The 16,273-nt window shown below is 42.6% G+C and overlaps 1 protein-coding gene across 1 annotated transcript in view; it reads right to left on the minus strand.

Annotated features, from left to right (window-relative positions):
• The window catches only part of AKAP13 (A-kinase anchoring protein 13), a 143,883-nt gene that overhangs the window by 31,487 nt on the left and 96,123 nt on the right, over positions 1 to 16,273 (minus strand). Inside the window, exons 12-15 of the mRNA XM_077828001.1 lie at positions 12,900 to 13,071; positions 5,215 to 5,282; positions 2,377 to 2,443; positions 770 to 905 (exon numbers count right to left, since the gene is read on the minus strand). Coding sequence (XP_077684127.1) covers positions 770 to 905; positions 2,377 to 2,443; positions 5,215 to 5,282; positions 12,900 to 13,071 — 443 coding nt within the window. The remainder of the gene's footprint in view (positions 1 to 769; positions 906 to 2,376; positions 2,444 to 5,214; positions 5,283 to 12,899; positions 13,072 to 16,273) is intronic.

Raw genomic sequence — 16,273 nt, forward strand, 5'->3', positions numbered from 1 at the left:
AATTAGGGCTCAACAAACTGGATCATCTACATTTCTAACTGAAATAATCATTTCCCTAAAACCTGAAGTGAACATTTGACGTCTGAAAGAGTTTGGTAAACTTAATTTAATTATTTTCATTTTTGTATTGCCATTCTACCGCCTTATTTTCAAGATACTGTATTTCCAGCTCAGCTAATGCTGAGGAATATCGGAAATCTCTCAAGAGAGTCTGCACATGCAAAGTTCTAGTTGAATGAAATTCATCTAACATTTGGATAAGCAGTTAATCTTGTGGATGTTTTTCTAAACTAAGCCTTTTGATAATTTTCCCCTTCGCAGCTCTGCAAACACATATCCAACACAGTTTTCTAAAATCACTGGTATTAGGGAAAATGGAAGAATTAATGATCATGGAAACTCTATGTATAGCAGCACTCTGTGTGTGTGTAATTATTTTATACATATATACAAAATGCATGATGATGTGTGATGGTATGCAGCTTCTACTAGCTTGAGTTCTGAACGGCTGCATTACATGCAAACTTCTGAAAATTTTCATTCCCAACACACAGGAAATTTGAAGTTATAGTTCCCACAGCAACTGCATCTTGACCCCTTTCCTCAGACAGTATGTGGTATTTGTTTTTCTGTATATGTTGTGATATTTTATACATCAATATACATGACACACACCCATAAATGTATTCCTAATGAAATATGGGGAATAATGTAGGTTGCTTACACTATGCATACTGTATGTATACCACACATACACACAGAGGCTTACCCTGCAATGTTCTGTATTGAGACGCTTTTTGAAAGTGTTGTAGTCTGCTGTGATCTCCTGTTATTGAATATTGAGGTTACGGTGCTTTCATCAGGGGCAAGTATTGCAGACCGAGGGCGCTCCTTAGGTTGTGAGGCTAGAAGAGAAATGCCACGTATCTGATAAGAAACACCATCCAAACTCCTTGCTAACGCATTATGATGACTCGACCAAGCAAGATTCTCAAAATTCACTTCCTCTTTGCTGAGAAATAATCTCCTCTTCAACTGGTATCAACTGTCATAGCTCCACTGAAATTTAGCCTCATTCTCTGTCTTTACTGGTTTGTTAACACAGGGCCCATTCCAGATATCCCTGCTCAGGACATAATTTCCATTCACTTTAGTAGTTCTGCCTGAGTAAGACTTCAGAAGTAGTCCCCAGGTAAGTCTGGAGCCTACACTGAACACCAATGTGATTTACATTTGTTTGACCTATCTGGGCAGTTCCAAACTCTTAAGACACAATATTCTTATGTATAAATAACTTCTACGGCAATATAGAAAAAATGAACAATGTAAATGCTCAGTCATCATCTTCTGTGAGACTGTTCAATTGTTCGATTGTGTTCCTGTGCAGGGAAGTGGTGACCAGAGCACCAAATGGAACACTGGGCTTTCCTAATGTCGGAAGAAAGACCTTTGACTCCTCACTATAGTGCCTGCTGGAAGGGAGGGTTGGGTGGAATACACAAGTCCAGAAACACTCTCATGGGAAGCTGAGCAGAACTTCATTACAAAATGACCGAAACAGTCACTTACAGCAACTCGTCTTGGTGCTCTTATTACCTCCTTTGAGCTCTTCCAACCCTCCATTTGCCCTGACCCCCTTAGGACTGAGTTTCTGACTATCCATTGGTTCACACGATGGAGAGAGAAAGATCCTCCAGTTATGCAGAAGGGCTTGGTCATCTCTTCACATCATCACTAGCGCCCGCATCTCACTCCCTCTTTTTTCTTTCCCTGTTCAGCCTTCCTGTTTCCCACAGTGATGCTGCTGGTCCATCTGACAAAAGCAGCTTACTGAAATGGCCCAGTTTGGAACTACCCCTTCCATTTTAACTTCCCCATTGAACAAAACACTCAGTTCGATGTTGTTTTAAACATTCTCACAGTTTATGAATAACGCAGGTAACACCTATGATGTCATCTTTCCAGCCGAGAGCTTACTCGCTCCAGGAGAATTCTCAGCTGGCCAGCTACAGCCAAAATCTAGCTCCATTGCATTGTGTAAACAACAGAAAGGAGCTGGACCACTAAAAATACTGTGTCTCCAATACTGAAAACATGGCCTCTTTCTTCTATAGCTTGTATCTGCATAAGGTTATATGGGTACCACAAAACTGGCCCAACCATTTGCACAACATGAGCAATGCCTCTAAAATCCCAAATGTTCCGTATCACACAGGATATAATCACTTTATTCCTGTATCCTAAACTGTTTTATCTTTCATCGTATTGAAATGGGTAACAGTTGAACACGAGGGTAAAAGATTATACTGAATACAATGAAAAATAGCAACTTTTAAGGAGCTACACCAGAAAAAGAGGAAAGGGAAGGCTTCTTACTCTTGTTTCTCATAATTACTGTGGGTAACGAAGAGGTATCGTGTGCCTGAAGCATCCCTTTTTGTAGCTGAAAGAAAAAGAGATAGGTTTAATTTTTCCCGCTCCCAACATAAATAAAGGGCCGTGTATATCCACAGACACCTTACTTTAATTACGCAGTAACACCATTCTGAGTTCCCTCAGAACAGCTTAGATCCTAGATACAGTGCCCATCTACAAGCAGCATTATCTTCAGCAGGGTGATACAGTCCGAGCCATCACAAAGTATGCAATCAAATATGGAGAAATATTTGCAATAAGAAGTAAAATAGGGAGACAATAATCCTGATATTGCTAGATAGCTGAAGTGTATTAAAGCCAAAAGGATCATTGAGGGAACAGTATACATAATTGTAGTGACTAGCTGTTAAATGTAACTATGTGCTCAGCACAGTGAACGCAGTCCTTGCCTCAAACAGCTTATGATTGAAAGACAGGACAGCACTGTTCCCTCTAAGTTGTGCGTGTGCACACGCACACAGATCCTAAACCCCCACGGACATGGCAAAACACCACGTGCACAAAAATTTGCACAGAAGCACAATAATTTGCACAGAAGAAACTTTTTGAGCACACGGCCTGTCAAAAATTAGAGGGAACATTGGACAGGAGCGAAAGACTTGAACAAGAAGAGCATGGTGGCTTGGTGAACCAGGATGGGAAAGGAGCTCCCCACACATGGGAGAACCATGAATTCCAATCAGAGGCGCTCAGCTATATTAACATACAAAAACTGCCTTGAAAGAATATTAAGGCTGCAAAGTCTAGCACTTAAAAGTTAAGAAATGCCAAAATTAAGGTTGTCCATGTAACCTTAATTTGGCTCCATGGTGCACATGCATTATGTTGTAGTCTAATTACAGGATCAGATGCTATTTTTTTTTTTAAGAGGATCCATGCCTCATTCAGTGCACAGGATGGATGGTGCTCACAGACTGGGGAGCTATTCTATATTTCATTGCAACCTCATCCCAATCTCCCTGCTCACTGTGCCCACCACACCCAGGCCCAACTCCTCTCCCTGCTGTACTCCAGATGGGCCTCTTTCCCCTGCTGCCAGGGGAGTGTGGAGGGCACAGGAGAGAGTATCTTCCTGCTCTGGGTTCCTGTGCCCATAGCCACAGCGGCCCCTGGTACCAGGAGGAGCAATAGCAGGGGAAATCCAGTGCAGTTGTGGGCTGCAGCATGCTCAGTTGCTCGGTGGGGATGGTACATGCTCACGTGGGTCACACAGAGGTGCACAGGACAAGGGGTGCTCCATTAACAAACTGCTATTCAATATCTGTGTTATCCTCGTTGTTCAATGCATGGCTCCGCGCTGTGCTTACTGCACCCTGTTCAAATCCTATCCTGCAGAGAGAAGTATTAATCTCCTGATGGCCTTTTCAATGGTGCTGTAGCACCTGAGTGTTTCACAAATGTTAATTAGTTGATCTTCACACACCCCATGAGGTAAGGTATTATTACTCCTAGGAGTGTAGTGGAGAGTAAATATGGGCAAACTCTTCTGATTTGGGGAATATGGAGTGTAGGTTAGAGTAGTTTACTCAATTCTTCTTCTTTTTTTACCGTTTTACTGATAGGGAACTAAGGCATGGAAGCAGAAATGTCAAAAGCGTCCATTAATTGTGGGCGTCCGATTTGAGATGCCCGTAGCCTGATTCTTCAGAGAACACAGCACTTTATCTCTTCAGAACAGAGCTCCCACTGACTTCAGTTGGAATTCTGCAAATCAGATCTCAGGATCTCAAGTTAGGCACCAAGAAAGGGAAGGACACAAGGGTCACGTTAGAAAAGTTTGGTTTAAGTGACTTGTCTAGCATCACAAAGGAACTCTGTGGCAGAGGCTGGGTGGCATTCGAATGACTAAACAAAAAGACTATCCTTCCTCTTCCTGAAAGCCCCAGCCTCATTCACCACACACCTTCCAAGTTCTACAACAAATGAGGCCAGGAATCCTAAGTACAGCAGACACACTAACTACACAAGTCTGATTAATTTCCTGAGCACTGTCCATCCTCTGCACTGAATGAAGCGGGGGTCCTGTGGAAATATAGTATGTGATCATGTAAAAACTGTATCATCATGCATATGCACAAGAAGGAAAATTAAGTTTGCAGAGGGCAAACCTTAATTCTGGCATTTCCTAACTTTTGAGTGCTTGACTTTTCAACCACAATGTTCTCATACAGTAGGCTTTTTTGTAAGTAATTTCCTAGCTTTTTTTAAAATCAAACCGAAAAAACAAATTCTATATTGTGAAACCATATTGACTCCCATATTATATTATACATATATATATTATATATATAAAATCAGCAGCATTGCTGGAGTCTTTAGATCCACAGCACAGACCTGTCACTTGGGCTCACATGGTAACTCACAGCAGTAGTAGGTTGGCATCCTTTATATGGGACAGTCACTAGAGGGAGATGAGCAATCTCCTCCCCCTCCCCTGTGCTCGGCTCCAAGTCCCAGTCCTTGTTTCCCTCTTCCTCCACCACTTGTCCCCATCCCTGTCTTCCCATGGCTCTAAACAAACAGAATTGCATTTTACAAAACTTAGAATATGATTTTTCCCTAGTCACATCAGACAAGGGAAGCAGAATTAATCTACAATTTGGGCGAGTATCATAAATTTCAGGAGAGTTGAGGAAAATGATCCCTCATAACAGGGGATTATGACGTTATGTCCAGCAGACTGGAAATTCCATTCCTGCACACGTTGCAAAAGATGTCTGCATGCTAAAACACTTCAAAATAAATGTTATGTTCAGCAGACGACATGAAGCCTCTCACCTTCATTTTGACTTTTGCACAGGATACGAGACTCTCCTTACAGCCTTTGTGAACAATTGCATTGCAGTCTGTAAAGTGGGAAAACACACACACAAAAAGCCAGGTCAGAAGTTTGCCTTTTGATTTCCTCTTACATTTCTATGCGAGACTGTGGAGTAATTAGGGATTGTCACTTCCACTCATATACTAGAAGAGCAGCTCTAGATATTGCCAAATGTGCTGCCTTCCATGATAACGAGGCCATCTGATTGATTGATTATTAACAAGATTTCCACACAGATTTCAACTGATTGGGAGTTCTACTTAAAAATCAATAGCATACTATCCCCAAATTACACAAACAAAAATGCTTGTTATTCTTTAGATGAAAAATAAGGGGGTGAACAGGAGCCACTGAACAACTAGGCACATGCTTGAAGACTTATGACTTCACAGGCAGGCAGAAGTAGGGGTCGATTATAACAGCAAAAGATTCTCCTTAAACACAAACATCATCTTAATTAGAGCAAGAATGACAGGAAACCAGATGCAGGAAAGGAACAGGGAAAAAAATCTTGCACGAGTATGAAAAAAGATCACTGCTTTATATTTATATCTTCCACCACTCTGCAGAGACGCCAGAGAAGGTAACAGGAATGAGAGTCCGGACACCGGGTTTGCGATTTAGACTCTTGTCCACCTAGACTGAATTCCTCAGTTCATTTCATATAGGCCACTGATACGTTCCAAGGGTAACAACTCTCAACTCACTATTTAATACCAACCCGGCTTGCACATGACCCAGCGATTGGAGGTGAAAAAGCTCCACATCCTAATGCCCTGAGTTAGCCAATCACTCAGTGCATCAGATTTTGTCCTAATCATCCTGGAGATAAGCTGTCCATTAACGCTGGGCTCTACAAAGGGGGCGCAGGGAGTAACATGTCCATCACACACTGATTTATAATGGGATTTTGGTTACTAACTAACTCCTTGAAAATCCCCAGCCTAAAAACATTCAGATGAAACTCAATGTAACTAGATTCAGCAAATATACCTGGTCACTTTTGTCTAGACAGGGAAATCCATTTTAAATATTTAGTTTGCAAAATATATTTAAAAGGCTTCTAATAAAACCCGAAATAGCAAAACCCCTGAATGAACAAACAAAAAGGCCCAAATCATCATTAAGTTCACAGATATGTGTCTGCTAAATGGAAGGATGTGCATGCATGTTGAATGTGTCTCACAGCGGTAATGGGCGTTAGGGTTTATGCTCTTTTGTTGACTTCCCACAATTTCCTGTACATATGAAACAGAAAGACAAAAACCTGCTGTGCTGTGTAAAAACATAAAGATGATCACATCTCGGATCAAGGGAAAAAACTGCAACGGACCCAGAGAACTTTCTGTCTCTTTCTTGCCTCAGAACTCGTCTCCTTCCTGTTTGATACAACATCCCTTTTTCCTTGCTCATGCTTGTAGTAACATCTCCTGTGATCCTCACAGCCACAGGAGGGCTGGTCAAGAATCCCTAACCTTGCTGCTCAATGATGCTCTTGAATTGAGTGAAGTGATGCCACTGGGCCTGACCAAGGCTGAAAGCATTGCCATGATAGCAATCCCGCTAGACTGCCAGGACATGCAAAGTCAGAACTTGTCTGAGGTTGAACACACGTAAGGTTTCCTATACGTACTCTAGTTAGGAGGTTGGGAAGTCTCTTACAAGGCTAGTGCCACTTCTGTTTGGTATACTGTCTAGCGAGAAAATGCTTTTACAATGAGTTGCCATCACTTTAGTGGATAGCATAAGTCTCCATGACTAATAAAGCAGGAGAGACCCAAGTAAGCAAAAAGCTAGAAATATTACAGTCCAATTATTTGAGTTAAAAGTACTAATAGCCCCACCCCACTTTAGGTAATCCCCTTGGCCCCTCTAACCCTGTACACATCTCACAAATGAAGTTCCTGGAAACTACAACAACAAAAACCTTTTATGAGAGGGAAGAACCTCTAAATCTGAATCCCTTCGCACTTCTGGAAGTGGGGTAGGATTGGATTCCCTTGAGTCAAACCTGCCCCTCCAATTCTGGTTCTGGGCCTAGCTCTGATGGAGCTAAAAATCTCTCAAAAACAGATAATACTGTGATTTCCCCACCACACATGATGGCAGAAAACTCTCAAAAATTCTCAAATGATTCCATAAGATTTCTGCTGTCCTGGAACGGACATCCTGTCAGAACAGCTTGTGAGATTTCAGTGCTGTCAAATTCAAACTCAAGCCCTGCTTTGGCCTTGAACCTGTATTTCAAACCCTAGCCTAAACCAAATCCAGACCCAAATGTCACTTCCTCAGCTGATCTCTACAATAAAAACCCAAGCACTTAGGACAAGATAGGAGCTGGGAGCTGGCCAGGCAGCAGTTATTAATTCACTTTAACTGGTGCAAAAGTCACTGGATACTTTTATATGGAAATTCTGGACCAGCAACAAGTTTCAGCCTTGCAGGGAGATTCTTCAGCTCCCCTCACCCCCTAATTACAAAACCATTAATAATTACAGAAGGGAAAATTTCTGCTTTGCCCAGGCTGGTATTTTATATTAAAAAAAGAAATGCAAGGGGAAAAAAAGGCCAGAATTATTCAAAAATTGACCTTTAGAAACATCTATAACAATAGGCCAAAGCTCTGCAGATGTTTTTTTTTTTAAAAAAGTCTACTCTCTTAAGAACTACCACAGCAAATATTGGCCATTAGTGCAGAAAAGTAGTAGAGCCTGAAGCAACAAGTGCTTTGTGAACAATGGAACTCTGGACCATTGCTGTTGAGTATTAGTCCTTTTAAAAGGGCATCAGCAGACTGTCATCATCAAGATGAAGAACTGGTTTAATTTGTGAGACGTAGAAACCGGCTGGTGTCCTCTGATATAACCCAGGCTGGGATACATGAGTGGCAATCATCCCCAACTGACATACAAATCTAGTATTCCTTCTGTGCACAAACCAAAGGGCTCCATTAACAGAAGAGGAACAAAACGACGGAGGAAAGCCACAAAAACCAGCCAAATCATCCGAGTAAAAAATCAGACAGCAACTGTTTTACACAGAATATATGGAAGTGAAAATGTGTGACATAATCAAGAGGCTAAATCTCTACTTTTTGTGCAAAACTCAACACAACTTTAACTATGAACTTGCTACTGGCACCTCCATAATGACGACTTTCTTTTGGTGTCACAAAAACACACTTTGCTGCTTGGCTTGAAAGTTTCATACACTGATGTGCTGCATCCCATTTCCCAAAACAATACGCTTCCTGTCTTTGGAAAGAGTTTTGCAAGTTGCAAAATGAAGCAAGTACTGCAAACGAACCAGGCCCCTAAAACCAGTGTGTCTTTAATCTGACACAAAACACCCTGACCGAATATTTGATTCTTAGGCTTCATCTGGCCTACTGAATATTCCACGTATTCTACAGAGAGCTAACGTACACTGTACATTACTTTAATTTTGACAGAAGCTGTTGGCTACACCGACACTACACATCACCAGTGGTGGCATGTAGTGTATGTGTAGCTATACACTGCAGTGAAAAGCAGGCTGCGTTCACACTGTCATTTGTAGCTACACATGTCAGTGAAAGGTTTTGGTTGGGAGAGTCAGTGGGGATAGGTGGGCCTTTGCCAGAGCCTTTCCCTGCTGCCCCTACCCTGCCGGAGCCTTTCCCCGTGCAAGGGAAATGCTCCTGCAGCAGGGAGCTGGTGGAACCTCTCCCCCCTGCCAGAGCCTTTCCTATTCTGCAGCAGGAAGCTACCCAAACTTTTTTCCACTACCTCCTGCCGCCAGAGCCTTCCCTTGTTGAGGGAAATCTATTCCTGTGGCAGGAAAGGCACCAGAAGTGGGACACAGCTATTTTTAGCAGTGTAGACGAGGAGACATGACGTTGGCGAGTAAAGAGCATGTCGGGTACACACTCGCATACATACCCATACCCTTCAGACATGTCTTTACTTGCCTAAGCCATGTTTCGCCAGCTTTAATGCTATTTATTTTTACCTGTGCTAGGGGAGTTCTGTGGGATGTACCCCAGATGCTGCCCAAAAAGTGTGCACTGTAGATGTATCTTAAGGCTATATCTACAGTATGTTACAGTGTCCTGCGTGCCACCGTACAGATTATGGTGGGCTTGAATAGCCGTGTGCACTCTCACACCCCCGTGCGGACACTGCGGGCATAAATTAGAAGTCCTGTTTGAAGAGAACTATGTTAACACAAACTAGGAATCTTAGTTCATGCCTGCAGGGTCCACACGAGGAAGTAACAATGCACTGCTATTCGCACCCCCGTAGTCCAACGTGTCAGGCAGTGCAGACAATCCCTAAGTCAAGTAGGGCTGGATTACTTACACCCATCGAAGCAAAAAATAAAAATACAATCACACAAAACTTATGCCCATGTTATAGCATCCTTTACAGTGGACATCATACAATGGAGTAGATGGCCCTTGCGGTCCCTTCTAACCCTATGGTTCTATGATTCTTGGCTAAGACACAGGATGTATATTTAGGCACAATGCTTAAGTGAGAGAGATTTCACATGTGCATACGTAGGAGGAGATTTTGAAAGGCAAAAAGAGCAGCTAGATACTTAACTTCCATGAAAATAAACAGAATCTGGGCACCTGATACCCATTTGAATCTTTGAAAATCTTCCCCTTGCTCTCTGCATGCCGTGACTGACTGCAGGGAAGCAGCTACTGTCATTGTGTACCAAAGATGTTTAATACCTTTGTTTGATAGCGATAGCCATCTTACTTTTCTGTGTCTATATTTGTCTTGTTAGGAGAGAACTCTCAGCAATTTTCATTGTGCGCCACACCCTATGCCGTGTGCATGCATATTAACTTAAAATAAACCTTGCACAGTTTAAACCTGTATACTGAAAGGAAATGCAACCCATACAAGTACATCCAAGACAATGTTAATTTTTTTGGCATGGAACACGTATCCCTATCTGCACAGGTCCACAGACAGCCAGGAATTTATTAGCAGCTACTTTCTGGAGCAATTTAAGCTCATCAGCATGTAACAAGTTAAATCAGGTGATGTTTTGTACCCTAAATGGATTGGGAGGATTTAAAAAATAAGCACAGGAGGGGAGAGGATGGATTTAAGCACACATAATTGTTAAAATTTTCCACTTCCTGGTAGGTTAACATGGACCAGGCTTCATACAATCGTGCTGCTGTCCTTTCTCCTTCAGGAAACTCCAAAGCTGCCTCTGACTCTAGAGATACAACTAGTTATTGTTCCCTTCCCGCCCCGCAACATTTTTAGACGCTGGTCATCTATTGCAGTTGAGTGTCCTTGTGCTGCCTGCCAAATGAGTGAATGCTGCAGTCTGCATCCTCTAGGAGGACAGGCCATTCACAGCTTCCTATTTTGCAGTAGTTTAGGGCCAGAGCCTCTCTCCCAATGGAAAGGCAGCACATGCTGAGCAGTTCTCAGATCAGCAGCCAAGCACCAGACTGAGAGCCAGTGGCCTCTGCTTTCGACCAGGAGAGGTACTTGTAAATACTTTGTATTGTTTCTAAACATGAGGATAAAAATTATCACTGATTCAACAGCACGCGATCAACAGCACAGGGCAGCTTTCTAAATACCCTGTGGTTTTGAACTGTAAACTGAAGGAGTGACTGTTTTGGTCTCTGCTGAACTAAGTCTGACAACTTTACTGAATTTCATGTGGCGGACTGTAATGTGAAGAACATTTTGCTTAGGGGCTAGAACAAGAACATCAAACTAATTTAAACAGAAGCCCGTATCTCCCAGTGGCCAACATGCTGTCTATGCTCCGTTTAGGCTTGGCACAATTTGGTTTTTTTTCTAATGTTGACAATTTTTATCAATTTTTAGTTGACGATTCCCCTCCCCAATTTTTAACTTTTTTTTTCTATTTGTAACTACTTTTATTTTTACAGCTGTAGAGTTGGATTAAGGGCAGTGCTGTCAGTTGGGCTGAAGAGGTGTCCCTGTGCAGGGGGATGCTGCAGTCATCATGGTGCAATGGAAAGAGAACCCCAGCCAGGACTGTAAGGAGGAGGACAAGCTGCCAGCTGGAGGGGAAGCCACCCTGCTGCTGAACAGTTCCAGCCCTGGGAGAGCTTCCACACTCCTGGCTGGTGAGTGAGCAAGTAGGGCCATGACAGTGTAGCTGTAGGGGGCTCCTGGCAAAGTTGCGTGGCCAGTGACAATGAAAGCCTGCACATACATGGTGTGGGGAAGGCTGGAGTCCTAGTGGGGAACAGCAGAGACCCCCCCTCAACCTTGGTCAGGACCTCGAGGAGGAGGAACGGATCCCCAGCTGCAGAGACAGCAGGGTAGCTACTTCCGCAGCCAGGGACGATGACGACTCCTCCTCGCAGTCCTGGCCAGGGGTATCTGTTTTGCCAGGTCAGGACTATGGCCTCTCCACCACACCTTGCGCCTGCAGGGATCACGTGTCGTTGGCCCTGAGGCAGCGCAGGAGAGCTTTATTGTCGTGGACCCACTCACTCACACAGAGGGCTGCCCGCAGGCAGGCTGGTACCAACAGATATTTTTTTTCTTTGATTTCAGCGTGGCAGCTGAAACCGACATTTACTGACAGTTATCTATTAAAATCGAACGTGGCCAAGCCTAGCTACCTTATACCTACAGAGCGTGGATTACATATTCTGCAACACCAATGCATTTATATGTCTACGCCTTCCCCACTAATACTCACCCTATGCATGCATCAATAAATAGCTGTTGTTCATATAGTGTTTTCAGCATTATATTCTTATCCCTTGAGACTACATTAGTCCAAGCCAACAGCTACTACTAGGCAGGGAATAGATAAACTACCTGGTTTTTGTTTTTGGCCGGCAAGGTTTGTACCTGATGCATCAGCAACAAGTAAGCACATCTCAGGGACCTGGAAATTCCCCTTACCAAAAGCACCTGAATGCATGGTAAGATGCACCAATGAGTAGGGCAGCTACTCTTAACCTTCAGAGCACAGGATTTATTCAGGTCTGAAAGCTGTTTAAATAGAACTGCTACAACCAACTTAGCTTGCAAAAAAAAAAAAAAGGTAGTCCTTTGATCTGAGACACACCATCATCACCTTGCACATGTGATGGGAAAAGTGGGAGTGTGTTCCAATTTCAAAATGTTGTGTTGCTACCACCGAGATCTCACTGGAACACTGAATCAATATTTGCTGGAGCTAAAGCAGGAGGCAGGCTAGGGATAGGATAGAGAGTTCTTTTTTTCCTGAAGTTAAAATGGAAAACTAAACAGTCATGACGCAAGCTAGCTTTCCCTATCACCCCCAAAAGCTATATAACAATGCATCTCAGACCCAAGCACTAGTAATATACCACAGTCCTGATCTGTTACCTCTAAACAGATACAGATGACTATACTGAACAGCATCATACCTGTAAACTGGGCCAAACATCAGCTATGAATTAGATTGAAAATCAATCTCCATTTCACTTGAGAGTCATATTTGAACCCTTGCTACTTGACATGAAAGGTTGAGACATTAACCAGATCGGGTTCTCCCTGATCAGAATTCTCAAACTTGTAGGGGGAATAAAGCAAAAGGTCCATGACCAGCATCCTGATTCTGGCTGACAGGCTTTCCACCAACAGTGGAACACAAAGAAAAAACTACTTACTTGCACAGAGGTATGAATCTTTGTTGAAAGGTTTCATACAGTGGTAACAGTTGATTGGACCCACAGTAGGGGCTGCACTGAAGAGGTGTCCATTTAACATCTTCTTGTCTTTTTCTTTCTCCTTGGAATCTTTGTCCTTCTCTTTAGTCTTCTCTTTATCTTTCTCTTTTTCCTGAAAAGGGAAAAAGGACCAGTAGAGTCTAGTGACAAATCCCCCATGGTTGGAGCTATGAGTACATTGATCCATACATACCTTACCAATAGCCACATGTCTTCATAAATCTTAGCTAGGGAAGCAAATTTACAACCTTTGCAGAAAAGCATTAACACTATGGATTTCCTGTGTCCTCTCTCTACACAGGCATTTTGCAAGTACAGCAGCTCAAGAAATTAGGTCTCTTCTCATCAGAGCATCTCTGTTTCTTCCCATCTTTGTCTTTAAACATATGCCCTGGTTCTGATCATTACTAAATGGCACCCTGAGAAAACTCAATCTCTTCAGCACTTTCAACGGATTGTTGCATAACTAAAATAACAGGTTTTGTGTAGGCCAAACTTTCAATGTGAAGTTAATTTTTACGGCCAATGTAAAAACTAATTTTTTAAGTGTATTTTAAAGGAGAAAGATGGACCTTTATTTTGGGGTGGGCTGATAGAATTCTCTTCCTTATTTTCCTCTTGACTAGTTTGAGCTGCCTTCTTCAGTTTCATTCAATCAGCTGTGAATAATCTCCTTGGGGAAATGGATTTTTCAGAAACTTTCTATCCATAGTACAGTAGAGTAGGTTGACTTACTGAACTATGGCTAAATGGGACTCCAGGTTACCCAGTACCAGCTTGTTCACTGTGCTCTGTCTTAATTGCAGAGACCAGTAAAGGCAGATGATGGCTGCTTTGCAAAGCCTAGGTTCTGAGTTCCCCATGTCTTGATAGCAGTGGAGATAAGACTGGTCAGATACATAGCTAGACTAGCATCAAAGCATTATATAAAACGTTAAAGAGGCCACACTGGTTACTCTCACTTTGGGAATCCAGAGCACAGCTGCTTTTGGCAAGCTGACTAGCAAAGCCTTCAGGCCCATCCGCTCTGATTTTCAGAAGGGTCCCTCCTCCTTCCCCCAAAGAGATTGTTATATCAGCAAGATTATGCTGCTTTAAATATGCAGGCTTGAAGTTCCCTCACAATCTTGAAGCTTAATGGGTGATTCAAACTAAATCACAGAAAATGCAAACATTCCCATTTTGCACAGCCTGAGGTAGCAGATGACTAAATACTGAGACGATGAAATAATATAGGAAGTGACAATATGTTGGTTTCCTTCTATGTTTGGAAGTTCCATTAAATATGGGTCTTAACTTACAACAAACACAGGCATTTTAGCTCTCTAGTATGTGGCCTGCATCACTGCCACCTTCATGGGAGCTGCACATGCAAAATACAAATCTGAGTAATATTCAACCCTTCAACAAATATATATCTGCACATACACACACAAAAAATGTAACTGCTCATTACACGATGCGACCCCATTATCATCTCAACAATAATCATTTCTGTCTCAATGCATTATTGAGACCATGATGGCTTTTGTAAGAGAAGACATCATGGAGGCGAAAGTGAAATTATGAAGGTTTTCTGTGGATTTATATGTTGTTAAATGATATGTAACATGCCTGGAGCTAAACATTTTTCCAATAGAGGTCTAAATAAACAAATAAAAGAGCCCTCCTGCTGCTCAGCAGCAGGCCTGAGGAACAGAAACAAAGCAGTTAATACCAGGACAGTGAATACAAGTTCTGCAGTCACCATGAGGAAATCTTTGAGCCTTCAATCTCTCTGGTCACTTGATTACAGACCTAAAAGTGGCAATTCTTCAACAAAAAAACTTCAAAAACAGACTCCAAGGAGAGACTGCTGAATTGGAATTAATTTGCAAACTGGATACAATTAACATAGGCTTGAATAGAGACTGGGAGTGGATGGGTCATTACACAAAGTAAAACTATTTCCGCATGTTTATCCCCCACCCCTCACTGTTCCTCAGACGTTCTTGTCAACTGCTGGAAATGGCCCATCTTGATTATCACTACAAAATGGTCCCCCCCCGCCCCCCCAGTTCTCCTGCTGGTAATAACTCACCTTAAGTGATCACTCTCTTTACAGTGTGTATGGTAACACCCATTGTTTCATGTTCTCTGTGTATATAAATCTCCCCACTGTATTTTCCACTGAATGCATCCAACGAAGTGAGCTGTAGCTCACGAAAGCTTATGCTCAAATAAATTTGTTAGTCTCTAAGGTGCCACAAGTACTCCTTTTCTTTTTGGGAATACAGACTAACACAGCTGCTACTCTGAAACCTTTGAGCCTTTGATGTCACATGCAACTAATTAGTAACAAGTTTAACATTTCTGTCTGTCTCTCTGTGAATCCAAAGCTGAGTCCATCCCTATACCGCCTTTAAACTAAAGTTGACTATCTCCATTACTGGCCCCAGAGCCCCTCTCAGTATTACATCTACAGAAATGAAAGATACTTAGGATGCAGTATTAAATGGGACAATGGTATCTGGGGCAGACAAACCTGAAACTGCCAGCAGTCCTCTAGATCATCTAGATTGGATTAGAACCCTTTGACGTACAGGTGAAAGGCTCCATGTCCCATCCACAATCTGCTGAACTGTGCAAATCCAGCAGAGTTCACTTTGGAAGGGGCTCGGGACTTACACGCTGTAAGAGTGGTAGTAAATCAAGACCAAAAGGTTTGCTTGAATGTCAGACTCTGAGGAACTCAGACCTCCAAGGGAAGGATCTTACTCTCAGCCAGACCCTAGGCCTCTATGAACACTTAAACACTCCTAGCAATGCTAAACGAGATTAAGGGAGTGCAGCTGGTATTTAAAGACAGGTTTGTGCAATTTGGTAATTTTGGGGTCTGGGATATTAACCGTCCTTTATGATTTTATAAAGAAAGAAAAAATGTTTAAAAAAAGTTAATGATTTCAGTTAGACACAGGAAATACTGCACCACCTTTAGTGAGCAAAAAGCCAACTTTCATATGTCATATGTCTGATTGTGAAGTTGGGGTGCAGGACCCTCTGGCTTCCCCAGGAGCCCCCCCGGGCAGACTCGCTGTGGGAAGCACACGGAGGGGCAGAGGATGCTGAATGCTCCGAGGTCAGGCCCAGGAAGGTGGAACCTGTGTGAGCTGTTTGCCCTGGAGACAGTCTTGAGCTGTAGCTCACGAAAGCTTATGCTCAAATAAAGGTGTTAGTCTCTAAGGTGCCACAAGTACTCCTTTTCTTTTTGCGGATATAGACTAACACGGCTGTTACTCTGAAATCTTTCATATGGTGGGTTAATAACACATCAC

The sequence above is a fragment of the Eretmochelys imbricata genome, chromosome 10 (assembly GCF_965152235.1).
Source record: "Eretmochelys imbricata isolate rEreImb1 chromosome 10, rEreImb1.hap1, whole genome shotgun sequence".
Taxonomy (NCBI): domain Eukaryota; kingdom Metazoa; phylum Chordata; order Testudines; family Cheloniidae; genus Eretmochelys; species Eretmochelys imbricata.